Source organism: Panthera tigris, chromosome B2 (genome assembly GCF_018350195.1).
Source record: "Panthera tigris isolate Pti1 chromosome B2, P.tigris_Pti1_mat1.1, whole genome shotgun sequence".
NCBI classification, from domain to species: domain Eukaryota; kingdom Metazoa; phylum Chordata; class Mammalia; order Carnivora; family Felidae; genus Panthera; species Panthera tigris.
Genome location: NC_056664.1, coordinates 65,703,054 through 65,729,729, shown reverse-complemented (window position 1 = coordinate 65,729,729; position 26,676 = coordinate 65,703,054). Strand labels below are relative to the sequence as shown.

General features: G+C 39.0%; 1 protein-coding gene across 1 annotated transcript in view; it reads right to left on the bottom strand.

Annotated features, from left to right (window-relative positions):
* Positions 1–26,676, bottom strand: part of KCNQ5 (potassium voltage-gated channel subfamily Q member 5) — a 513,631-nt gene that overhangs the window by 141,541 nt on the left and 345,414 nt on the right. Inside the window, exon 3 of the mRNA XM_042986660.1 lies at positions 470–596. Within this exon, the coding sequence (XP_042842594.1) occupies positions 470–596 (127 nt within the window). The remainder of the gene's footprint in view (positions 1–469; positions 597–26,676) is intronic.

Genomic DNA, 26,676 nt, shown 5'->3' with positions numbered 1-26,676 from the left:
TGCTAATTGAGATGCTTTATCAGGACTAATACATTGCTATCCACTCCAGTTGGTCAAGAGCATAAAAGGGGTATTGCTCATATTGTAAAGAAAAAAGGGGGCTTTATACATACTGAAATCAATGCTTCCCTAATTCAAGACAATACTGGAGAACGATACATTTCGCTGTAACTTAATTGGATATAAGTGAATAGTCTAGAGCCAGACCACTTGCCTCAAACTCCCAACTCCACCACTTTCTTTCACTTCTCTTTGTCTCAGTTTCTTCATTTGTAAAATGGAGATAATAAAAATACTTACCTCATAGTGTTATGGTTAGGATTAAGTGAGTCAATGCTTTTAAAACACAAAGTGCCTGACCCACAGTAAATGTTCCATGAATGTTGTCTTTTAATATTGATTAAATATTGCAATAAAGAAAAAAAAGGATGCAGTGCTGTAAATCCACATCTAGGACTTTGATATTCACCTATAACACAGAAGGGCTTTCGGGCAAATCTCAGTCTTCCTTGCCATCCTCTATACCGACAACAGCAACCTGCAGACCAGATTCGAATGATGAACTCCAAACCAAAGACGACAATCATCACGAACTCCTAAGATATGAAATAAGACATGTTAGAGAGAGGCATTATGGAGCAAACCAGAGCAAGAAGCTCTATGGGCATTTCTGGACACTTAGACATTTGCTATAAAACACATAGTTGTTAATCACTAACGTTAACATTCCCTCTAAACCCAGAGAACATCTGAACCTCACATTGTCTGTACTTCTACCTTGGAATGCTAGTCCTATGCAAGTTCCTAATACTGCAAATTTAGGAGTTGGTTTTAATACTAAATGGGCAGGCTGAATTATAGATCTTCCCTGTGTGGAATATACAGTGTAACTGACTTAGTTACCTGGTAGCATGCGAGATACTTGAAATGAAAGAGGGGACCCTGAAAACACAGCTTTACACTTGTACAAAAAACAGACCTTCATTTTGCTGCAAGAAATGATATAATCCCTTAGCCCTTAAGAATTGCTCTTACAGAAAAGGAAATAAACATTTAGAAGTATACTGAGTTCTTTTGTTATGATGTCAAAATCTTCTTATTAGACAGAAAGTTCCAAAAGCATTACTGTGTGTGTGACACATATATTCTTTGCCTGAAATGAGACCCTGAATCCTCCAGATCTGAAGCCTGTTAATTTTTATGTTGCCTTTTGGTGAAGATGCCCAGAAAATAACACCTGCTCCAGCAAAAGGACTGACATTATTTAGGAACAGTTGTGAATGAGCCCTGGGGAAAGGCCAACTAAAGTGGCTCATTAAGTATGGGTCATAGAATGAGAAACCAAATAGAATTTGTTAAGAATAAAGCATCTCTGGAGCAAGCTTATCATAGTCACTGTGTCGTCCCTTTAGAGGGATAGGCACTGAGTTTATTGAAATTTATTTTCTTTAAAAAATAATTCCATTTCTTGTTTTTTTTAAAAAAATTTTAATGTCTTTATTTATTTTTGAAGGAGAGACAGAGACAGAACATGAGTGGGGGAGGAGCAGAGAGAGAGGGAGACACAGAATTCGAAGCAGGCTCCAGGCTCTAAGCTGTCAGCACAGAGCCCGATGCGGGGCTCGAACCCACAAACTGTGAGCTAATGACCTGAGCTGAAGCCGTACGCTCACCTGGCTCACCCAGGTGCCCCTTCCCTTTCTTGTTTTTAAACAAGGGCTGACTTAGCATTTATCATGCAGGACAATGTTTACTAATTGATTTTTATTATAATTAATTAATTATAAAAGTGATAAGTAGTCTTTATTAAAACATTCAAACATCACAGACATATAGAGCATAGAGAGTAAAGGTCCTAATCTCCCACCCCATGTCCCAAGATAAAAACTGTTACTAAATTTAGAAAAATGGCATTTTTGTTGTTTCAGGCAAATGTCTCTGTTTAGTTAGTGCATGTGATAATATGTTGCACTTTTGCAAAGCTTAGTAGAGATATATCATTCTATCCTTCTGTTATTTTGCACTAAGTGACCCACTAATATTTCTCATGATGAAGAATAAATCTCCAATATCATCACTGCTTACAGTGACTTAAAACTACTTACAGAATAAATCTCCAAAGATGATTTTATGCACAGATAACCAAAACTATGGTTAACATACACTCATTAATGATATGAGGGTTTCATTTTATTTTGGTTTTGCGTATATATCTAGGTAGTTGAGTCTGTTCCTTCACTAAGATGGACAAAGTGCCAGATCACCTATATTTAATCCAGCACATCTTTCCACATAAAGAAAACATGCTGAGAGGCCTAAGATGCCCATGAAGTCCAATCTAGTTTTCATGGCAGGTCAGCTTTTTTTAAATCCCTGCCTCTAGCTCCTACTTGTGCCAAGAAGTCCAGCATGCCACTGGGGAGAGGTCATATAATAAGGGATACCCAAGAGAGTCCTGAATGTAGCTTGAGCAACTAGGCACATCATGCAATGAATTTTTTTCTTAAAATTTTTTTTTATTGTTTATTTATTTTTGAGAGAGAGACAGGGCATGAACAGGGGAGGGAAAGACAGAGAGGGAGACACAGAATCTGAAGCAGGCTCCAGGCTCTGAGCTGCCAGCACAGAGCCTGATGTAGGGCTTGAACTCATGAACCGTGAGATCATGGCCTGAGCCAAAGTCAGACGCTTAACCTACTGAGCCACTCAGGCACCCCATGAATTTTCTTTTTCACAGGAACAGACGAAACCAATAGATGTGTGGCCATTGTTCTAAAGTAAGGTAGGCCATCACTGTACCATTTCTATGTTGCACTGAGGCAGGATAAATTATATCTACACGTTCTTAACTCATGGCCCCTTGTTCAGGAATATTGCTTGCTGCCTTTTTTTTTTTTTTTTTTTAAGAGGTTAGGGGAAAAATCCTTCATTTCCAAATAAGCAAGAGGAAGTTGTAATTGGACTTTACCACAGGGTCACAATTTCTGCCTTGGGGTAAGTAACACTAGGGTCAGAATTCTCCTCTCCTTACTAGGCAATTACTTAGTGCTCTCTATAGGGGATAAAATTTCTAATCCTTGAGTAAGCAGCAGTGGGAGAGGAGAGCTCAGCGGATGACTATGGGGCATTTCTTTCAGGTCGAGAGCTGCAGGCTGTGGGAAATGTTCTTTCCCAAGGACCTGGGGCTTATGTAATAGGGAACAAAAGCATGAAAACCACTTTGACCAAATTCTGTCTATTGGTTCCTGAAATATACACTTTACTGCAATTATAAGGAACAAAATGCTATTGAGTCAGAGAAGGGAGGGCATCCCAAATCTGACAGGTGGGGAATAGATCTGTCAACATGCTGTGTACTGGTATTTATCTTGCACAAGTGAAACTTTGTACCCTTTGACCAACATCTCCCTTTCCCCCTACCTCTTCAGTCCTCGGTAATCACTATTCCACTCTCTGCTTGTATGAGTCTGACATTTTTAGATTCAACATATAAGTGAGATGATACAGTATTAGTCTTTCTGTGTCTGATTTTCTTCACTTAGGATGATGTCCTCCAACTTCATCCATATCCACTGAATAATATTCCTGCCTGTGTGTGTGTGTGTGTGTGTGTGTGTGTGTGTGTGTGTGTGTCTACCTATCTATCAATATATATCACATTTTCTTTATCCATTTGTCCACTAATGGACACTGGACACTTAGGCTGTTTCTATATCATGGCTATTGTGAATAATGCTGTGATGAAAATGGGAGTGCAGTAATCTCTTCAAGATCCCGACTTCATTTCCTCTGAATATACACCTGGAAGTGGGATTCATGGATCATATGGCAATTCTATTTTTAATTAAAAAAATTTTTTGATGTTTATTTATTTTTGAGAGAGACAGTGACACAGAGCACGAACAGGGGATGGGAAGAGAGAGAGAGAGAGAGAGAGAGAGAGAGAGAGAGAGAGACAGAATCTGAAGCAGGCTCCAGACTCTGAGCTGTCAGCACAGAGCCTGATGAGGGGATTGAATCCATGAACCGCATGATCATGAACTGAGCCGAAGTCAGACATTTAACCGACTGAGCCACCCAGGAGCCCCTATTTTTAATTTTTTGAGGAACCTCCATACTGTTTTCTATAGTGGCTGCACCAAATTACATTCTCACCAACAGGGTACAGGGTTCTTTTTACTCCACATCTCTGACAACACTTGTTATCTTTTGTCTATTTGATAATAGCCATTCTAACAGGTGTTAAGTAATAGCTCATTACTTAAGCTGGTTTTAATCAGCATTACCCAGATGATTAGTGATTTTGAATGCCTTTTCTTATACCTGTTGGTCATTTTTATGTTTTCTTTTGAGAAATGTCTATTCAGGTCCTTTGCCTTTTTTTAAGATCAGGTTTTTTTGTTTTTGTTTTTGCTATTCAGTTATGCATTTGGATATAATTCCTTATCAGACGTTTTCTTCCATTTTGGAGGTTGTCTCTTCACTCTGTTCATGGTTTCCTTTGCTGTACAGAAGCTTTTTATTTTAATGCAATTCCACTTTTTATTTTTGCTTTTGTTGTCTGTAATTTGGGGGTATAATCTAAAAGAATCATGGGGCGCCTGGGTGGCTCAGTTGTTTGAGCATCCGACTTCGGCTCAGATCATGATCTTGCGGTTGGTGGGTTTGAACCCCGCGTCGGGCTCTGTGGTGATGGCTCAGAGCCTGGAGCCTGCTTCAGATTCTGTGCCTCCCTTTCTCTCTGCCCCTTCCCCACTCACACCCTCTCTCTCTGAAAAATAAACATTAAAAAAAATTAAAAAAAAATCATTGCACAGACCTATGTCAAGAAGCTGCTTATGTTTTCTTCTAGCAGTTTTATAGTTTCAGGCCTTACCTTTAAGTATTTCATTCATTTTGAGTTGATTTTTGTATATAGAGTGAGAAAAGGATCCAATATCATTCTTCTGCATGTGGATATACAGTTTTCCCATTCATGGTAAAAACTCTTAGCAAGTTAGGAATAGAGGTTTACTATATTATTTGATAAGTAGCATCTACATAAACCAAGTAGCATCTACAAAAACCTATAGCTAATGTCATACTAATGGTGGAAGACTGAATGCTTTACCCTAAAATCAAGAAACAAGGCAAGATATTAGTTTCATCACTTTCATTCAACATAGTTGAGAAATACAGTCACTGCAGTAAGGTAAGTTAAAGAAATAAAAGGCATACACTGGAAAGGTAGATATAAAGCTGTCTCTATTTGCTGATGACATGATTGTTTTCAGGGAAAATTGCAAGGAATCTTCAAAAATAATGTTTAGAACTAGTGAGTCCTGTAAGGTTGCAAGACTTAAGATCAACTTACAAAATGTAATCACATTTCTGTACACTAATGATGAGGATATAGAAACCAAAATTAAAAGCACAATATTATTTATAAACCACTCCAAAGAAAATAAAATGTTTAGCTGTGCACTTAATAAAAGGAGGATATGCATGCTGAAAATTGTAAAATTTTGATAAGAGAAATCAGAATTCTAAGACCTAAATAAATGGAAATACCACATTCATGAATTGGAAGATTCAACATAATAAAGATGTTAACTTTTCATAAGTTGATCTATAGGTTAATGTAATTTATATCAAAATATCAGGAAGTGTTTTTTGTAGACACAAGCTTATTCTAAAATTTATATGGAAAGTCACAAAATCCTGAAAAGGGAGAATAATGTTGGAGAATAAAGAGTTACTTTATCTGACATTAAAGCCTACTATATAGTTTCAGTAATCAAGAGTATGTGGTATTGGTGGAGGATAAGACACACAGAGAAAAATGGAACAGAACAGAGAACTTAGAAATATACCCTGACTAATATGGGTTTGGATAGAGGTACAAAAATATAGATTAAAAATGTTTATTTATTTTGAGTGTGTATGTGTGAGAGAGAGAGGGCGGGGAGGGACAGAGAGAGGGGGAGAGACAGAATCCCAAGCAGTCTCCATACTGTCAGTGCAGAGCAAGATGCTGGGCCTGAACCCACCAATCTTGAGATCATGACCTGAGTCAAAACCAAGAGTTGGATGCTTAACTGACTCACATCTTATAAAAAAGTCAATTCAAAATAGGCCATAGGCTTAAAAGCTAAAGCTATAAAATTTTTAGTAAAAAACATAGGAAAAAATTTTTAGAATTTGTGTTAAGCAAATATTTGACACCAAAAACATAAGAAATAAAAGGAAAAATTGATAAACTGGACTTCATCAAAAGAGGATGAAAAGACAAACTTCAGACTGGGAGAAAATACTTACAAACCACATATCTGATAAAGTTCTAGTATCTAGGATATATAAAAACTCTCATAACTTAACAGTAAAAAAACCCAAACAAGTCAATTAGAAAAGGGGTGAAAGACATGAATAGACATTTCCCTGAAAAGGATATAGAGATGGCAAAGAAGCATGTGAAAAGATATTCAACATCATTAGCTATATGAGAAATGCAAATTAAAACCACACGACGTAACATCACACACCTAGCAGAATGGCAAAAATAAAATAAATTTTGTCCACACAAAATGCTGGGGAGAATTCAGAGAAACTGTATCACTCATGTACTGATGGTGACCATGTAAAATGGTACAGCCCTTTCAGAAAACAAGTTGATCATTTCTTGTAAAAGTAAACATGTAGTTCCTCAAAGGCTCAGCAATTGACTCGTGGGCATTCATGCCAGAGAAATTAAAATTTTTTTTATATGAAAAACTGTACATAAATGCTCACAGTGGATTTATTCATAATGACCAAAACCTGAAAACAGTCCAGATGTCCTTACCACGTGAATGGTTAAACAGGCTGTGATACATCCACACCATGGACTCTACTCCACAATAAAGATAAATGAACTACTGATACACACAACAATTTGGATGAATCTCTAGGGAATTATGCTGAGTGAAAAAAGGGAAATCTCAAAAGGTTACATACCATGTTATTCCATTTATATAATATTTTTGAAATGAAAACATTTTAGAAATGCAGAGCACATTAGTGTTTTTGAGAAGTCAGGGATGGGGGTAGAGGTACGTGAGTGGGAAGGAGATGTGACTATAGGTTTTAAAGGGCAACCTGACAGATCCTTGTGGTGATGGAGCTGTTTGATGTCTTGACATAACCCTCCAAATATGATAAAATTGTATAGAACTGAACACCCGTATACAAATACATACATACCCACATACAAATATCTTAAGCGCAAATGGGAAATGTGGGATATGTGGGAAAATGTGAATAAGATCTGTGGACTGTATCAATATTATTAGCCTGGTTGTGATATTATAGCTTTCCAAAATTGTATCATTTGGGGAAACTGGTGAAGTGTATGTAGGATATATCTGTATTATTTCTTACAGCTGAATGCGAATCAACAATTGTTAAAAAAAAAAAAAAAACTTCAATGAAAAAAAGAAAGCCATCCCCCACCATCTAAAGGAAATGTGTTCCTCTTCAGACTGGGATACTAGATCTGTTCTCACCGTGTTTTGAGTTAATGATGCTCTCTAAATGACCCTTTGGATGGAGTCTTCTTATTTTATTTTCAAATGACATAAAAATACAAACATTTGCTATGCTCAGTTGAAATGATTTAAATTAGGGGTGGTTCTTCTAATAGTTTTTGGACTAGCCATGTGACAGGTTCTGGTGCCTTTGTTGCCATACCTCAGGATAAATCAGTTCCTTTTCTCTTGCTTGTTTTTAATTGAAATAAAATATCCACTATTTATTCAAATGGTTGCTAAAGAGATTAGTGAATCATTATTGGAGTACTTGACCTCCTTGGAGGAAAGCTATAATGTAAAGTTGGTGTTATTAACAATGGTTCTATCCTTTATTGAAGCTTCTAAAAGCTTGGCTTTGACAGTTCTCTATAGAACAAAAGGCAATGTTTATTATTTTTATCACCTGTCTTGAAGAAGTTATAGTGTTTCCTCATTTCTACTCACAGAATTTTGATAAAACACAGAATACCTTTCCTATTCTTATAGACTAAAAACAATGTATATAGAAATCAAGAAACCTAATGGGCAGTGGTAGAGCTAGTCCTAGGTTCTATCTAGAATATTTATTGAGAATACTAACTTAGTACTAACTTTCCATTCTAGATATTAAGGAAGAATCTTTATATCTCACACCAGAAAACTGTGATGCTATTTCATTAATATAGATGACTTTGTTGTGTAATTCAAGATTTAAATTCTGTTCTTGCAGCTACTTTATTTTTGAGTTACTCAAAGTGGTTTTAGGTACAGATTGATTTTTTTTTGTACAAATTCACAATGCCTAACAGCTCATGTTCTAATTGTTTTCTCATTAATTAACAGCACTGTTCATTAAAACACAGTGACCTTTGTCTAATCTACAAGCTGTCTAATGTGACCATTAGTTTTTTCTGGTTTTATGCCATCAAATGGCATTTTTGTGAAGATGAAATGCCAACATTATAAACCCCATGACATTTCCACCAATCCTTGAAGAGCTGTGGCTAATTAGACATACAAAATTGGAACTACTGCCTTTATTCAGAATATCAACATAATCAATTTCTAGCTAGTTTGGCTCGTGTGTGTGTGTGTGTGTGTGTGTGCACTTAAAGTAACACAGGGCTAGCAGGCCAGCATGCCTCCTCACATAATCCCTGGAGGGAAAGGATCTGTGACGTCAACTGAGTCATAAATTTCAAAGAAAGGCATCAGTCAGAAGGGGTGCAGTTATAATTCTTTGTAATTTGGAAAATTCTACTAGTATAACACATATCAAGGAAGTGAAAGTAAGATCTAGAGATCACTCTACATTTAAATCAGAATGTGGAAATAAATACACAAAAGCAAGTCATTTTTTGGATTTTCGTCTCTTCCTAGAACAGAAAAAGACCCTAAACACAAGCTTACTAACCATCACCGAGAGGCCATTACATGCATCCATTGTCACTCTAGCTTCCTTTCACATTTCTCCTTATTTTGGGGGATGGTACATTAACTATTAGTGTATTGGAAGAGAATTTGAGAGAATGAATGTTTCTACCAACGGGGCTGATTTGACCTTGAGTTGAAGACGAGTCAATACCTTCAGGATAATGCTTGCATCCAGGGAGGGGAGTGGTGAGAATATGACGGAACTTTACTAAGTTGCTTAGTAGACACTGAGTGGGGGTGTGCAGAGAAAGGGGACATGGCACTAGCAGTAGGGGAGGGATGGGGAGACCATAACAAAATGTGAAGGGGCATTGATGCTGCCTGCCTTCAGAAACAGCGATTGAGATGGTTTTGAAAGTCACTGATAGACAAATCCATTTCAGGAGCACCAGGAAAATCCAGTGCCTCCTAAGGTCTTCCTTTTAGGGTTGGTTGATTCCTGAAAGTTGTCTAGAAATACTTTATCCTTTCAAGATTTTCATACCTATTAAAATGCAGATATCCCTCTGAAAAGTAATTCATCAACCATGTTTAAAAAATTTTTTTTAACGTTTATTTATTTTTGAGACAGAGAGAGACAGATCACGAATGGGGGAGGGTCAGAGAGAGGGAGACACAGAATCCGAAACAGGCTCCAGGCTCTGAGCTGTCAGCACAGAGCCCGACGCGGAGCTCGAACTCACGGACCGCGAGATCATGACCTGAGCCGAAGTCAGCTGCTTAACCGACTGAGCCACCCAGGCGCCCCCATCAACCATGTTTAGATGCAACATTCATTTATCCCAGAGGATTTTCAGTTGGGGCATAGGGAAGGGAGTAGTTTGAAAATGTCTCATCCCAAATGACTTATTTACACGTTACTACCAAAGGACCAGGGGCAGGTTTTTATCAGGTGTTGGGGTCACAGGTTGAGAGCATATGGGTGAGGGGTAGGAGGCAGTGCCTCCTTTGTGGTGGGGAGAAGATCAGAGGAACAGAGGACATTCCTTATTCCCCCTCACCGCCCCCCCCCCCACCACCCCAGTTCAGCCTAGCAATGGTCCTATGCACCTTAGTTGCTAGATGAGATGCCATGATGATATCTGCTCTCTTGTAGTGACTTTAGACACTTAGGGATAGGTTGGTTGCTGTCAAGTGTTGTAATGCCTGCCTGGTATGAAGGAGTCATCCAAGTGACCCCTCTGTGTTCCTGTTTTGTGCTCTTAAAGTCACATCTACATGAGGGGAAAGGGTGGCTTACGCATTCTACTCCACCTGCCACATCGTGGGTTGGAGAATTCTGTCCTTGGTACAGAGCCACAGTGGTGCTCTCTGAAGTGCCCAAGTTGGTGGTAGGGCTTTCTGCGCATTCTCTCCTTCCCCCTTTGGGAAAAGAAAGCAGTCTCACTGAGTACTTTTTTGGTTCCCCATCCCAAACCAAATTAAACCTTAATGGGTTGGAGATTTATATATGGGCATGTCTACATGCAGCCACATGTGTATGTAGCAGGGATTCATGAACTGAAAGCTAGAAAAACTGAAAACAGTTTGCTGTACCTTGAACTAAACCCAGGTATTCATTCTGCTATGGTTTTGCAAAAAAAAAAAAAAAAAAAAAAAAAAAAAAAATCACAAATGAACCTGTTAAAGTTGGAATTGAAGCTAAAAGCTCTGAATCAGATCAAAATGGGAACACCAAGAAAGTCTCCAAAATGAATGAAATCAAACAAAGTTTTCATTTGATTTGAATTGCTAATTTGTCAATTTCTCATTATCTTATAGGCTTTTCTTTCTCTTGGGAACTGTTATGAGCTTGCCCCCAAACAATATAAGTAACAACTTAAAATTAACATTGCTACTAGAAATAAAATTAGCCTATTCTATTGGTTTTATAATATGAAAATATGTAAAGGCAATGGGTTTTTCTTCCTTATAAAAATTTAAAATACTTATAAAATTTTAAATAAAATTCCTTAAAATAACAAGTAATATATTTCAATAAAAAGACATTCTTGTACTTATGAAATTGGTACATGTCAGCCAAGTTGATTATAAAGCAAATCTTATTGTTTCCTGTTGGTGAAATTTCTCTTGAAGGTTGTGGTGAACACCTGCGACAAGACAAGAGTTAGGATAGTTGCAGTGGAGTGAATGTTCCCTACAAAATTCAGACGTTGAAGCCTCAGCTCCCCCAGTGTGATGGTATTTGGAAGTGGGCCTTTGGAGGTAATTTGGTTTAGAGTCAGTCATGAAGGTGGGGCTCCATGATGGGATTAGTGTCCGTAAAAGGAAGAGAGACAGAGCTGCTTACAGGTTCTCCCACTTTTCCTGCCCCCACCACATGGGGACACAGTGAGAAGGCAATTGTCTGCAAGTCAGGAAGAGGGCCCTCATTGGGGAATAAAATCAGTCATTACCTTGATCTTGGACTTCTACCTTCCAGAACTGTGAGATATAAACATTTGTTGCTTAAGCCACCCAGTCTACATATTTTGTTACAACAGCCCAAGTGGACTAAGACAAATGGATTTTGTGCTACCAAAAGGCTGAGAGTCAGGTCAGGACTCAGCATATTCTTAGGAAACTTTTAGAACTTTTTACTTTTGTTGGGAGTATGTCTCAGCCCTTATAGCTACCCTTGCTTGGACCAAAGAAATTACTCTGATAATGAGAGGTCCCATGATTTTTAGAAAATTGGCCCCTTCCCTCTTCTTTCAGGGTGTTTGCATAGTTTAGTATAACTAACTCTTCTGCAACATTTATTTCATTCATAGGTGTTCTGCTTTTCATGAATTCCTTTTACAAATGTATACTGAATACCATAACCATGCAGTAGAGAGATGGGCAATGTGGCTATCACCCTTGAGTTTATTATTTTTTTTTTATTTATTTTTTATTTTTTATTTTTTAATATATGAAATTTACTGTCAAATTGGTTTCCATACAACACCCAGTGCTCATCCCAAAAGGTATCACCCTTGAGTTTATAATCTATTTGGCACTATAAGATATGCATAGTAGAACACTCATAAAATTATGTGCAGTAAGTGCTATCTGAGTGGTGGTCTTTTGTTTCTGGAGAAACTCCTCACTCGTTGTAGCAAATCCTCTACCTAGGCAGGCCCTCACAACAAACAAACTTCAAATGTTTGTTGAAGTTTCCTTCAGTTCAAAACTTCAGGTTCAGCAAAAACTAATTAGCATCCAGGTTTATCAATCCATTAAGATCAAAATTCTGAAAAAGGGCTGGTTAGAAGTAGAAAAATTAGGATGAGTTAATTGGCCTATGATTTTGGTCTAACCTGCCTATTCAGCACTATTACACTAATTGCAATTGGAGAGTGAATGGGTTCTCACCACAAGAAGTCTCAGTGTCAGTGTGTGCTTATTTTGATTAATCGAAGGTACAGAATAGTAACAGTAATTACCTAATTTCACTCTTATGATTTATAGCACTGAACAATTTTGTTTTCACTTGGGGTCACCTGATGATATCTCTTTTCTTTTTACTATCTTACTACTAGAATGATAAGATTTTTCGCCTTTGGTTAAGAAAGTTTAAGAAAATGTTTTTCCACATTTTATTTATTTTCGAGAGAGAGAGAAAGGACAATGACTTCAAGTAAGGGGTTTGTACTCAAACTTTCTCAAACTCCTTCTGACAGTTTTTGAAACCAACTCTAACTACCCTGTGCCTGGTAAATTGAAATTGACCACACTATCTCTGGTCAATAAAGATAGTAAATACTCTTAAGACAGGCTGGGAAAAGAAAAGAAAGCGAGGGGCAGTTTGTTCCTTTTATCTGAGTATAGTTTGGGTGGAATCCCCAAATGTTTTAATGTTTGGAGGAAATGGAACTTCAGGCAAGAGCCAAAGTGGCTCTCCTGAAGCAGCCAGTGTTTTATTAACTCGGTAATGAGGAAGGCAGATGCTGTGTTGATGGGGGGGTGGAACTCTGAGAACCTCAACTGTTGAGCTGTCCAATGGGAAAAACACTGCCTGTTGGTAGACCATGAAAACAGTGGGCATAATATGGAAGAAATAGAAACCTTTGGGACCATGGCTTTCTGAGGAGGAAAGGCTATGGGGCAGGGTGGTGATGGAGTCCAGCATAAATCAGTTACTTTCTTGTTTTCTTTCCATGTCCATAAGCTATAGACTGCAATGCAGACCTCCATATGCTACTGGGAGAAATCCCCATGCTTTCTTGGGTCATCTAACCCACCTTTCTTCTAGGCCTCCTGATAGAACAGGAGCTATTTTGATTTAAAACAGTCTTGGTTTCCTCCTCTCTTGCCCATAATAATTGTTTTCTCTTATAAGCATCAAAATGCATTTTCTTACCTAATGTTGTACATGCCCCCCACCCCATTACCATAGTATGTCTTATTGGTGTTAGTATACTCTGTGGTAACAAGAACAGTTTCCTTCGGTGAGCATGGAGAGGTAGGAAAACACATACCTAACTCTGTACATATTGCACATGTGCTGGCACACACACCTGTATGTGCACTTGCACAAAAGCTTTCAGAGCTGATATTGGGATTCAGTCAACCAGGCTCATGTTCAAGAAAAGGAGAGACAGAAATCTAAGAATGAAAATCTACAAGAGACCCTAGTAACAAAACATACCACACAAATAGAAAATGCATATCTGTTCTCAGGGCAATCTTTCATAAATATAAAATGTTAACTATCCCCAAAGTATGTGAGTCAGTGGCACTGTCACAATGTTCCATTAATAACACATTCTAAATTGGAGAAAAATGTAGTTTTCTGACCTTTTGAACATTAATATCATAAAGACAAATAAAATATATGCAAGATCACTTATTTTCATAGTTTCAATTTTATTAGCCATGTGAATCTTCACGTGAATCATCTTTTATGAAATCTGTCATGATCCTGGGATATTTATTTATGTGTCTAATTGTTTCTAGTGATCCCTCAAGATCATTCAAGACTAGTCATGCTATAAATCAAGTGTACTCTTAAATTGGGTAAGATGGAGGGCCTATTCACCGATAAACTTGAACAAATTTAATGAGTTCCTCTGCCTATTGTTCATTTGCACCATTAAACAATAGATTAAGAATGAATATATCTTTGGGGCGCCTGGGTGGCTCAGTTGGTTAAGTGTCTGACTCTTGATTTTGGCTCACATCATGATCTCATGGTTCCTGAGTTTGAGCGCTAGGTTGGGTTCTGCGCTGACAGCACAGGAGCCTACTTGGGATTCTCTTTCTCCCTTTATCTCTGCCCCTCCCCTGCTCTCTCTCTCAAAATAAATAAACTTAAAAAAGAAAAGAATGATTATGTCTTCTATACCTACTGGCTTAAGAAAAAATTGAGATGAGGATAAAATGAGAAAGATATTTGGGAAATTTCCAAGTGTTTTAGAATACCAGCTTTTATGATCCCTAAGCATAAGACAGCAGATGGCACGTATTTATCAATTTGATTTACTAGTAAGTTATCCTGGCAGCAGAATCCAAGGAATATTGGGGATATCCTTTGTTTTTAATCATAACCTATTTCTGTGTTGTGTTATTCACCAAGCCATGTTCTGATTCCAATTTGTTTTTCTGAAGTTTCTCTGCTGAAGAGAAAAATGACTTCACTTGCTACATCTAGCCTTTATCTCAGACAGAGATGGCTCCGATTGTACATTAGCCAATACTCTTATTTGCCCATAATAGTATGTGGAATGCTATTTCTGCCAAACGTCACATCCTCACATCATTGACGTATCTTAATTAATACGTTATCGACTTCTTGTCACCCGTTATGCACACCTGCCAAACAACCTCTGATTGGAGATGGCCTCCTTCTGCAGGATGGATTGCCATCACTTGGACTGATTTGGAAAATTACTTAGTGTAGGAGGGAACTGATCTGTCACAGTAATTTGAAACCCTGCTCTGCTCTCCTGCTCTTTTATTTGGTTGAAGACTTATTCCTACCTGGCAACACGACACTTGATTTGGAGACCACAGTAGTAGTATAATGATATATGAGAGGACTGATTGACAATTTTAACTAAGAAAGCATCCCGTACACAGTTCGTGAAGAAAGTTGTGGAAATACAGACCCATACATTGACTTTATGGGACACTAACAAAAAGTGGGCCCTGAGCAAAAATAACCATCTATTCAGAAGTAAGGCACTGCCCCAGAAAAGAATGCACTGGAGAAAGTACACTCCTTACCATTTCTGAAGCAGCATGGAATGCCTGAATAGATGTAAAGTGATATAGCAGTGTCAAGTTGACCTTTTGTAGAATCTAGACAAAAGAAGTCCTGGAGCAAGGTGTGCTGAAAGTAAATTTGCTCAGAGTGAGGGGGGTGGGGAGGTGATGGGCTGAAGAGAAAAGGAACATCTACCAACAGAGGTGGATTCTCCTGTTGAAGCAAAAGGGCCCTGGGAAATTTTCTCCAATGAAAGGGAAACCGACTCTCTCTTCTTTCTCGTCTGTGTTCCCCTTTATCATCCTCATTTGCCTTCCAGGCTAGTCCATGAAGTCTCCAGTGAAGAAATGCTGTCAGGCCCACCGCAAGGTAGTCTGATTAGGCAGCTGTGTGTATCACAGCCTCTAGTCATGGTCAAAGCCCCAACAGTCTCTCACCAGGTGTGGTTGTAGGGGAGACTTCCTTGCTGTTGCTTTACCTCGCAGCCCCATATCTTGACAGACAGGGAATAGAATTGTACTAGAGCAAGGATTTCACCACCCTCTCAGCCAATTAAGAGTATCTAAAAGTTACGGAAGGTAGTTTTCAAAGACTAGCTTTATATATCTAAAATGAGTTATCTTATCAGAGAGTAGAAATTGTTTATACTTCTGAAAAGTTCCCATTTTTACAACTTCTTCCATTATTTTACTCTGCATATTTACATAGTAAATGCAGGCTCAGTGGAATCTTTTCTTTTTAAAGAACACAAATACAATTCATTACTTCCATTCAGCCTTCTCTAATTCAGAATTTGTGATAATTCCACTAGAGTCTGGGTAACACTTATTTTTGTGCCATTTATTCAAAGAGGATTTACTAGGCAAATTAAGAACAGAAATGAGAGGACAAGGGGGAAGGTTTAACATATTTAAGAGGAAACAGTTTTCAAGATCTTTAATAGTACTTATTTGCATTTAAACAATTAATGGAATAATTACAACCAAGCCATCTCATTAATTAAAGAAAACCCAGCAGGATCTTTATTTGGCAACAGTTAGCAGAGATTCCCTAAGTATCAACTCAATGGGAAATTGGTAAGAAATATGCCTTCTCCCAAATTCTAATTACCCCCTTTCAATCATCTTAAATGTTTCCCAAACACTGAGGTAAACATTCCAATAAGCTGTAGCTAGCTTCATAAATTAGTATACAGATATGCATCAGTCTGTGCCATAGGTATCTCCAGGATCCTGTGATCACTGAAAGCAGCCCCCAACCTAGTAGAAGCATGACAAGTGGAGCAGGAGGAAGGGTCCGTAGCTGATCCAAAGGGCTTGTGTTCTGTTCTGGTCCTTTTTGTATCTCTCTTGTGACCTGACCCGGTAGATAGGCCTACTTACCTCTCCCTCCCAGGTACAAGCCCCTAGAGACCTTATAAACTACAAGTTTCCCTTCCAAGGAAACAGAAAGCCAGCACAAAGACTTGATTAGGTCATTTTCAAACACTGGGATCATTAATTTGGTCCTAGTAGGGCACTTAGGACAAAGTGCAGAAAATGGAGATTCCACCATGTTTCATTAATTCACTTAGCAGAGAGCAGGGGTTCAGAGCACAGAAGGGCTTTGCCACTTACTAGCTGTGTGACTTTGGGAAATTTATCTTAACCACACTGTGCCTCAGTTTTCTTTTCTATAAAATGGGGATATAAATTCCTTCTTTAAGGGTTGTTACCAGGGTTGAAATGACCTAATATTTGTACAGTGCTTACAACTGTGCCTGACAAGTAGAAATCACTTTATAAGTGCTAAATAAAATGAATTCATTCATCTAATATTCAATAAGTGCTTACTACATGACAGGTCCATTTCTAGATGCTGAAGATACAGAAGTGAACAGAATCAAAACCTCCTGTGTTCTTGGTGCTTCTAGTGAGGGAGGCAGATAATAACATAATAAATAAGCACATGTTACAGACATCAGAAGATAAGTGCCACTGAGAGTGATAAAGGAGGGGAAATGTGCTGAGGAGGGCTGGTGGATGTCCAGCCTTAAACAGGAGAGTCAGGGTAGGCCTTTCTGAGCAGACTAGAGGTTGTAGTTACAAGCCTGATGCAAATGCCCTGAAGTGTGGATGAGGAACAAGGAGACAGGGGGGCTGAAGTAGATTGAGTAAGGGGAGAAGAGTGGGAGGTGAGGACAGATGGGAATGGACAGGCAGACAGTCTTTAAGGGTCATTGTAAGTGGGTCTTTTAGGTCACTGTAAGAACTTTGGCTTGCTTTTTTTTTTTTTCTTTTTTTGATGTTTATTTATTTTGAGAGAGAGATCTAGTGAGCAGGGCAGGGGCAGAGAGAGACGGAGACAGAGAATGCCAAGCAGGCTTCATGCTCAGAGAGGAGCCCGATTCAGGGCTCAAACTCACGTAATGTGAGATAGTGACCTGAGCCAAAGTTGGACGCTCAACTGACTGAGCCACCCAGGTGCCCCAGAACCTTGGCTTTTACTCTGAGAGAAATGGAATGTGTTCTCCAGGACAAAGGCCTTAGGAAGAACCAGCCTGCTTTCTGTCTCCTCACCCACCATAGCTGCTCTGTTCATTCTCCAGGTTTTGGTAAAGATGGAAGATCTCTCTGAGAGGAACTGGGCACCCACCAACAATGGAAGAAGCAGGGTGTGGAAACTCAGACGGGACCCATATGTCTGTCTATTCTAGGCAAGAAGATAGAAATGAGGCTCTACTCTGAGAATAGGCTTTCCCTGATATGTACTAAAGTAGAAGCTTGAAGCTGTAAATATATTATATCATATGTTCATTAGACGATTTCCATAATTATCAGAACCTTCAAGTAGACACTATTCTGCTCACTGCCAAGTGCCAACCCACAGGTCTTCATTCCTAGTCTGCAGTGTGGCCCTGAACTGACAAGCTTCCAAGAGCTTCCACTCTGAGGAGATGAGAAACAATGTTAGATCTGATATGATTGATCAGCAGTAAAGGAAAGAAGAGAAGCAGATACAGAATAAAATTATTTTTTATTTAATTTTTATGTGCTTTCCAAACAAGATAAATTTAAATGGAAATTCAGAACACGTGAAATGTTTTTATTTGTAAGTTTGTAGGATATAAAACCCGACAATCCTTGCTTATCCTGTTCTGCTTAAATGCTTCTCTCTTTGGGAATCTAGAGCATCAATAATGCAACAGTTTTTGTAAAATTGCCAGTTTTTTCCTCAAATTTGATAAATGTCTGGCTCAAATTCTCTGAGATAAGATGAAGATAGTGAGAATCAGATCCCTCTTTACTTTTCTGACAGCTAAGCCGAAGCTGGGGAGAAGAGACTTCAAATTTCCCTTATTTTCTGACTTCAGGGCTCCATGTAAAAGAGTGACCATAAAGTGAAAATATTATTAAAGAAGCTATGGACAAAATAGTAATCTTCCCCCATCTCTCAACCAATTCTTCTGTGTTCAAGATGTTAAGAAAAATATATGACTCATAATTGATACTATTACATAAATGTTGAAACCTTTGAGTGTTAAGGGGACTGTTTTTAAAAAATCTTTTTTTAATGTTTATTTATTTTTGAGAGAGAGAGACAGAGTGCAAGTGGGGGAGGGGCAGAGAGAGAGGGAGACACAGAATCTGAAGCAGGCTCCAGGCTTCAAGCTGTCAGCACAGAGCCCAGTGCAGGGCTCAAACCCACGAACCATGAGATCATGACCTGAGCCAAAGTTGGATGCCTAACTGACTGAGCCACCCAGGTGCCCCAATTCAGGGGACTGTTTTAAGCAGTGCTGAGCTGTGGGTGACTACTGGGCACGCAGAGTGCTCTTAGCATCTCAGCATCCTCAGGCTGGGCCATGATTCACAGAAGTTGAGTGTGGTTATTTGCTTTGGTGATTTTTTTGTTTGTTTATTGGAAAGAGAACCTACTTGAATAATGTTTTTGTTCATCTGAAATGTGAGTCTTATAAAAAGTGACTAGACCATGGTGGTTAGAAATTTCCATCTTATAATTAAAAACAAAAAGTTGTTGGCTGTCAACAGAAGCATAAAGATGAATGCTCTGGTGAGGGTCAGATTATGTTGAGGTTTTATTTCATCCCTCTATATTTCTGAATGTTACTGAGTCAAGAGAAAGAGTAATCCCTCATTTCAGATGAATTTTTCTTGGAGACTTTCCCAAACAATTAATTCCCCTTTTCTTTGGCTTTCCTGCTTTCATCTCCTAAAATCTCAAACTTTGATTTTTTAAATCTCCAGCTATCATTTGATGACGCATCAAGGGAAGTATACATATGTAGGCAACCTAAAGCTTTTTTTTTTTTTTTTAATTGTTTCCCTTTGCAATAATTCTGTCCTAATGGTGCAAATACTTGTGCCTGTGACTGAACTCTTCTACTAATAATTTGTTGCTCGGGTATTTGACCAGGATTATTTATGTCAGAGGCTTAAGTCCTTAGGCTGACTTTTTACAGTTCACAATAGCTTAGTGAGTGGTTCTCAAGAGGGCAGGACATTACCTATGAAGTGCTAGGAGGCAATTTTGATTCATCCAATGATCGTTGGAAAGGGAAATTATATCGGGTAAGATGCTAGATTCCTGCAAAGCACTGATCCCACACAACCTTGGACATTTATGTAGAGGAAAGGAACTAAGCTTTCCAAGGTGCTTTTTTTCTGGGAGAACTCCAATCTTCTGTCATATGGGACAATGAACAGCATCAGGTGATTCCCCTAAAGCTTCAGGGCTTTTTAATCTTACATTTAGGTTTAAGAATGGTTCTTAGTGAGCCCTTTAAAGTTTTTTTGTTTTTGTTTTTGTTTTTAACAAATTAATTAATTTCCCTTAGTCTTCAGTGCAATACTGATCCATACATCCTTTAAAGGAAGAAGGCTCTATCCACAATTTTGCTTCCATCACTCAGGACCACTAGACTTTGGATGAAGACTGCTGTCTGCTAATACTCTAACTAGTTAAATGCTAGCATTGAAGATGATGCAGGTGGTAAGCCATGTCCTGGGAAGGCACCTAATTAAATGCCTCAAGTCTAAATTTAGAAGGCGTGCTTGGCATTAAGATTTCTAGGGGACATGGCATAACAAAGAGCAGTAATATTGGGTCTGATCTTAGAACGGTTTACTCATCATAATGGTGGCTACTGTTGTACAATTTTCTCACTCTCCACCTCTCAGGTTTCCTTCATTTCCCTACATATCCATGATCTCCAAATATAGACTGCCATATCTCCTGGACTATAGATAAATATTATTAATATGTTTAAAAGTAGCCTTTCTTCTGAACCTGTCGAATGCTCTGTGTTCTCAGTCTTGCATAATGGCATCACTATCTAACCACAGTCCAAAGTCAGAAAGTGCAGGCATCCTCACCTCCAATCTCTCACCTTAAACAACTACTCCTTGTTGGCTTGGCCTCAGAAATGTCCCCTGGGGTCACCCGGGTGGCTCAGTCCGTTAAGCGTCTGACTTTGGCTCAGGTCATGATCTCATGGTTCTTGAGTTTGAGCCCACTTTGGATCCACTGTCCCCCTCTCTCTCTGCCTCTTATCTGCTCATCTCTTTCTCTCTCAAAAATAAATAAACATTTTTAAAAAAGAAAAGTCCCCTGAATTCAGCCTTTCCTTTCTATTCCTTCTGCTTCTGTTTTAGTCCAGATGTTCACCATATGACTCAGGGCAATGCAGCAGCCTCCATTCTCTCCTGTCCTCCACTGCTCCTTCTCTTTTTCAGTTATCCTCCAAGGTGTAGTGAGAATTATCTTTCTCAAACCCAATTTGATCAAGTCATTGTGCTATTCATCAAAAGATTTTTCTTTTTTTTTTGATTCCCATCACTTACAGCATAAAATCCAAATGGCTTTAGAAAACTAGGGTCTTTTCAGTCTGGTTCCAACCTTCCTCTGAGCCTCTCTGTTCATCTACCTTAAATTTGGCCAGACTGCCCCAGACCTTTGTGATTCCAGACCCAGCTCAAATATCCCCACCTCTGGACACCTTCCCCAACTGGCAGTGGAGAATCATTTACTTCCTCTGCTGTAACTAATTGTTCTTCTTACACATTTCTTTCCTTTTTTTTTTTTTTAACAATTTTTTAAAATTTAAGTTTATTTATTTATTTTGAGAGAGAGAGCACAAGCCAGGGAGGGGCAGAGAGAGAGAGGGAGAGAGAATCCCAAGCAGGCTCCATGCTGACAGTGAAGAGCCCAACATGGGGCTCCATCTCACAAACCATGAGATCATGACCTGAGCCAAAATCTAGAGTTGGACGCTTAACCGACTGAGCCACCTGGGCTCCCCTTCTTACACATTTCTATTACTCCATCGTATTTATAGATCACCTACTCTCTAATTCCAGTTACTTTTGGTTCTCTCATTCACTTTTCGTTCTTTCTTTCAAGGTAAGAAATTGGACCTTTTAATTCAAAAAATGGTTTGGAATTTCACTCTCTCTTAAAAACTCTAGACAGAATAATTTACATGAGGTTAGGGAAAAGGCTAGGGCATAAAGCCTAGAATATAATAGGCACTAAAGACATGCTTGTCTAATGCCTGGTTTAAAGCAAAATACGTGTCAAAAGTGAAATATGGGCAATGTTATTATGTGAGGTCTGAGGAGGAAGTGATAACTATGTCTCAGTTTGATTAGGCTCAGTTAATCCAAAATGCCATTATAGGAAGCTATTTGGAGACTTTAGTCCCTATTTCTTTTGCCTTCAGAGATCATTAGTGAATGATTTAGTCATTAGTAAATGACTTTGTAATTAAAATATATTAGTGTTGAATAACTGACTAGGTCATTGCAATATCTCTCTTGTTGTGTGATCTTATTCTTTAAAAAAATTTTTTTAACGTTTATTTATTTTTTGAGAGACAGAGACAGAAAATGAGTGGGGGAGGGGACAGAGAGAGAGGGAGACACAGAATCCGAAGCAGGCTCCAGGCTCTGAGCTGTCAGCACAGAGCCTGATGCAGGATTCAAACCCACAAACTGTGAGATCATGACCTGAGCTGAAGTCAGATGCCTAACTGACTGAGCCACCCAGATGCCCTCGCCTCCCAATCTTATTCATTTTTAATGTTGGCTACAGAATCATTTTATACTATTATTCTTTAATGTCAATGATCAGCCTGCTTTGATATTAGGTAAGAGTACTTGCTTTAATAACATGAATACTTGATTATCCTAGATTCAAAAGGGTATTGAAACTCAGCAGAAAATAAGAATGAGTGAAAAAAGAAGAGGTGAAAGTTAGCAAATAATCTTTGTATTTTAGATTTTGAAAATTGTGTTCTACTACTTAATTATATTTGCCTTTATAGATCTTCCAAAGGAGTGAAAAATTGCTTTTTGGAATTTCATACTGCTAAAATTAAAAGATTAATTGAAACCAGAGTATTTTAATGTCTCCATGGAGGCACTGAACTTATATACTAATTATGAAAAAGCCTGGTATGAGTAGAGGAGAGTAAAATCTGGTTCTAGTCATTCATTTTGTACGTTAATAGTTTTATTTTGCACCTCTTTTCTTCCAGATATCAAGTACCTCTTTTGTCCCAGACACTGGGGAGAAAGTGATGAACAAAACAAGGGCCACTCTTAATGGAGCTTGTATTGTGTTGACAGAAATCAGTAATGAATAACAGTGACAAATAAGCAAGAAAATATCAAATAATGGTAGATGCTATAGAGACAACAAAACAGGGATACACATGGAGAATTACTACCAGTTTCTTTAGACTGGATGGCCAGGACATTTAGTTTTCACACATTTATTGAACATCTCCTATATGCTAGGCCCTGTCAGGCATACTAGGAAATATAAAGACTACTAACATATAGTCCCTATTCTAATGTAGTTTTCAGTCTTGCAGAAATGAAATACATCTTCGGAAATCAGTGATCATAGTGGAGGACAATGAACGCTGTTAAAGACCACCCACTGCTATAGACCATTCTCTCTGAGCTGTGCAGGACCCCAGAACACAGAGGAGAAAGAAACAACTCCTGGTGAGCTGGGGAAAACAGAGAGGCGGGGGGGGGGGGGGTGGAGAGAGAGAGAGAGAGAGAGAGAGAGAGAGAGAGAGAGAGAGAAAATCCCAAACAAGCTCCACGCTGTCAGCACAGAGTCCAACCCAGGGCTTGAACTCATGACCCATGAGATCATGACGTGAGCCAAAATCAAGAATTGGTCACTCAACTCACTGAGCCACCCAGGCACCCTGAAACCTATGGAACTTAAAAAAAGAAATCTAGTGAAAACAACAATCCTAATAAGACATTAGTGCATTTAAAAAGATTTATCAAATTCTAACAAGGAAATGCTGCAATAATTCCAGACTTCACCTACACCAATGTGAAGACAGCTTGATGGAGGGGGATGTCTGGAAGGGCACAGATGGCTGGATCATGAGGACAAGGGCCCTATATCACATGTCACAGGTAGAGAGGAAGGCATAGGCTTTGCACAAAATGCAGTGATATTAAAGATGGATTATTTCCTTTCTAACCTTATATTTGTGTCTTTTGCATAAGATTAGGGAAAATTGACTTATAAGTGCTTCCAAGGCAGAGCAAGTGTCCAAAATTAGAAGGAGGATATGGGCACCATTGTGGTTTTTTTTTTTTTTTAATTTTTTTATTCTCAAGTTAGTTAACACAGAGTAGTCTTGGCTTCAGGAGTAGAACCCAGTGATTCATCTCTTGCATATAACACCCAGTGCTCATCCTGAAGAGTGGATATGGGCAGTATTGTACTTTTTCAGCTTTGCTGCATTGAGCTAGGCTGGTATGCTTTACGCTCAGCTGCTGTTATTTGGGAAAAATCATCTTTAGCTTCCATGTTACGTTGACATCGTTACCCTATTTACAATTGCATATGAGGTGATTTGCATTATGGAAACAGAATAGACTGCATACGCATAATAGTCAAAATTCTCCACCTGACTTAACTAGAAAAATAACCTTAAAGAACCATCGCAGACAAGGATGGGGACTGTATGAGTATCTCAGTGTACAGCTGGTGTGTGATGTGTGCCAGGCTTCTGGCTCACAGCATACCTGGTAGGTGCTCAGTGAATATTTGATGAGTGAATAAATGAATGAATGAATCAGCAAGCAGCACAAGATAAAGCAAAGAAAAAAAATATCCTTCTGTCTGTAGAGGTGACTCAAGGAAATGTATGTCCTCACAACCTCTGCCCTCAGACGTAGCTGGGTGCTTCTCATCTCTGACCCCCAGCTTAGACTCTCCAACTCTATGAACAGACAACCTCCCCAACCTGGTTATACAATCCACTTTGCGTCAGTTGGCCCTTGCCATGCTGAACATGCAGTTTGTAGAGAGTTGCATCAGAACAGAAGAGAACCAGAAGGAGACTGAAGAAGGAGCCTGCTGGAAAGAAGATGGGTCAGCCAAGTAGGACAGAAAACTGTCCAGATTTACACGGATGGTTCTCCAGTCATTATTAGCATGAAGTCAAAGAGTCAGGGAGGCTCACCACCCGTACACTTCTACATAACACCTCCAATTATATTGAGATTTCTCTTTATTTTTTTTTAATTTTTAAAAACATTTATTTATTTATTTATTTATTTATTTATTTATTTATTCATTTATTTGAGAGAGAGAGCGTGAGTAGGGGAGAGGGGCAGAGGGAGAGAGAGAAAGAGAATACCAAGCAGGTTCTATGCTGTCAGCACAGAGCCCGTCATGGGGCTTGATCCTATGACCTTGGAATCATGACCTGAACTGAAATCAAGAGTTACATGTTTCACTGACTGAGCCACCCAAGCGCCCCTCTTTCTTTTAAGATTGCTTTTGACATTGAGTCATCCTTGATTTCACCTGATTTAAAAAAATAACGTTCATGGGGTGCCTGGGTAACTCAGTTGGTGAGCTACTGACTTTGGCTCAGGTCATGATCTCGCAGTTTGTGAGTTCGAACCCCACGTTGGGCTCTGTGCTGACAGCTCAGAGCCTGGGGCCTGCTTCGGATTCTGTGTCTCCCTCTCTCTCTCTGCTCCTCCCCTACTTGTGCTCTGTCTTTCTGTCTCTCAAAAACACATAAATATTAAAAATTAAAAAGATAATAAAAAAACGTTCAAGAGAGTGACTGGTGGGGAGGGTGAGAGAGTGGGTCCTCTCTGGCACTCGCACTTCGGGGAGGGGGTGTTTCCTCACGTTCTCCACTCCTGACCTCGCCCAAAGGTGGTCTGGGTCTGGGGTTTGCACTTCTTTGTGAAGGTTATTCTTCTGTGTTCTTTCGGGAGGAGGGCTTTCCAGGTTTTCCCATGGTGCTGCGATCTTGCAGCACTGAATCTCCCTCAATTAGTCTGCGGGCAAGCCAAGGCTGGAGGGCTTGTCACCCTCGCAGTCTCTTTCCTGTTCTCCATTTTCCAGTAATGTTCTGTGGATTCATTGTGATTTATAGCCCCAGAGGAAGCCAGGTCTGCAGCATTTTCATTGAATCCAGCCTGTAATGGTGTTTGTCAAGCTGCCATTTACAGCTTGGAAATTTTTTCTCTAATCTACTTTGCAGAAGTGTGATGTGTCTTCTCACCTTAACTGTGACCCCTGATGTTTGCCTGTGTGGGAAAGGGGACCCACCCCATTGCTTCCAGCTTTTGGTTTTGTACGGCACTAACCCAATATTCAATACAGGAGGACGATTCGTAGTAATCTATATTGAAAATAGTTTTTGATAATCTTATTTGTTACTTTTATGAGAAACAGATGGGAAAGGTATATTCTCTCATGTGCTTATGTCTCAAAGTGGTAATTAAAAAAATGTCAAATTAACCCATTTTTATTTCATCTCCTAATTTCGCCATTTATTCTTTGCAAACCCATGATTTCCAGGCTTTTAATTTGCTCTAGACTCAGTCAGAGGTTGTAGATGAGAATATACTTTATGATATCCTTCCAGGGCGGGATAATGTCTTATTTGTATTTGAGACTCCAGTCCCTGGCACAGACTGGAGTATAGGAAACTTTTAATATATATTTGAGTTAAAACTGCAGTGAATTAATTAGTCAGGATCCAGGGAAATATCTGGAAATCTACAGAGAGAAGATAGCATCTGAAATGAGGCAGGAAACAAACAATTTGGAGCTATGTAGTATGCGAGGGGCAGAATATCTCACTTCTGAGCAGAGCCCTCCCCAGACTCTCTGTGAGGCACCGACCAATGATTCGGAATTTACAGTTTTGATTTAACCTCTAAACCATCTATATTGCTCTAGTTCATCTCCTCTCCTCAGTTCACAGTGCCTCTGTTTTGTTGAGGGCTCCATCATGCTTCGTATGAATGACTTCAATTGCTTCCTAAATGGCTTCAATCCTACTCCCGTGCTTTCTAAGGTCAGGTATTGCATCTTGTTTTAATTTTGGTGCTGTATCTACGATACTGTGAAACTTCAATATTGATGTTGTGCAATTAAACAACTGGCCCTCTTCTTTCATAGAATATTTATTGATAATTTGTACCAGGTACCACCATATTAAGGGGTGTTGCTGAATTGGCTTTGGAGCCTCTTTTCAGGAAA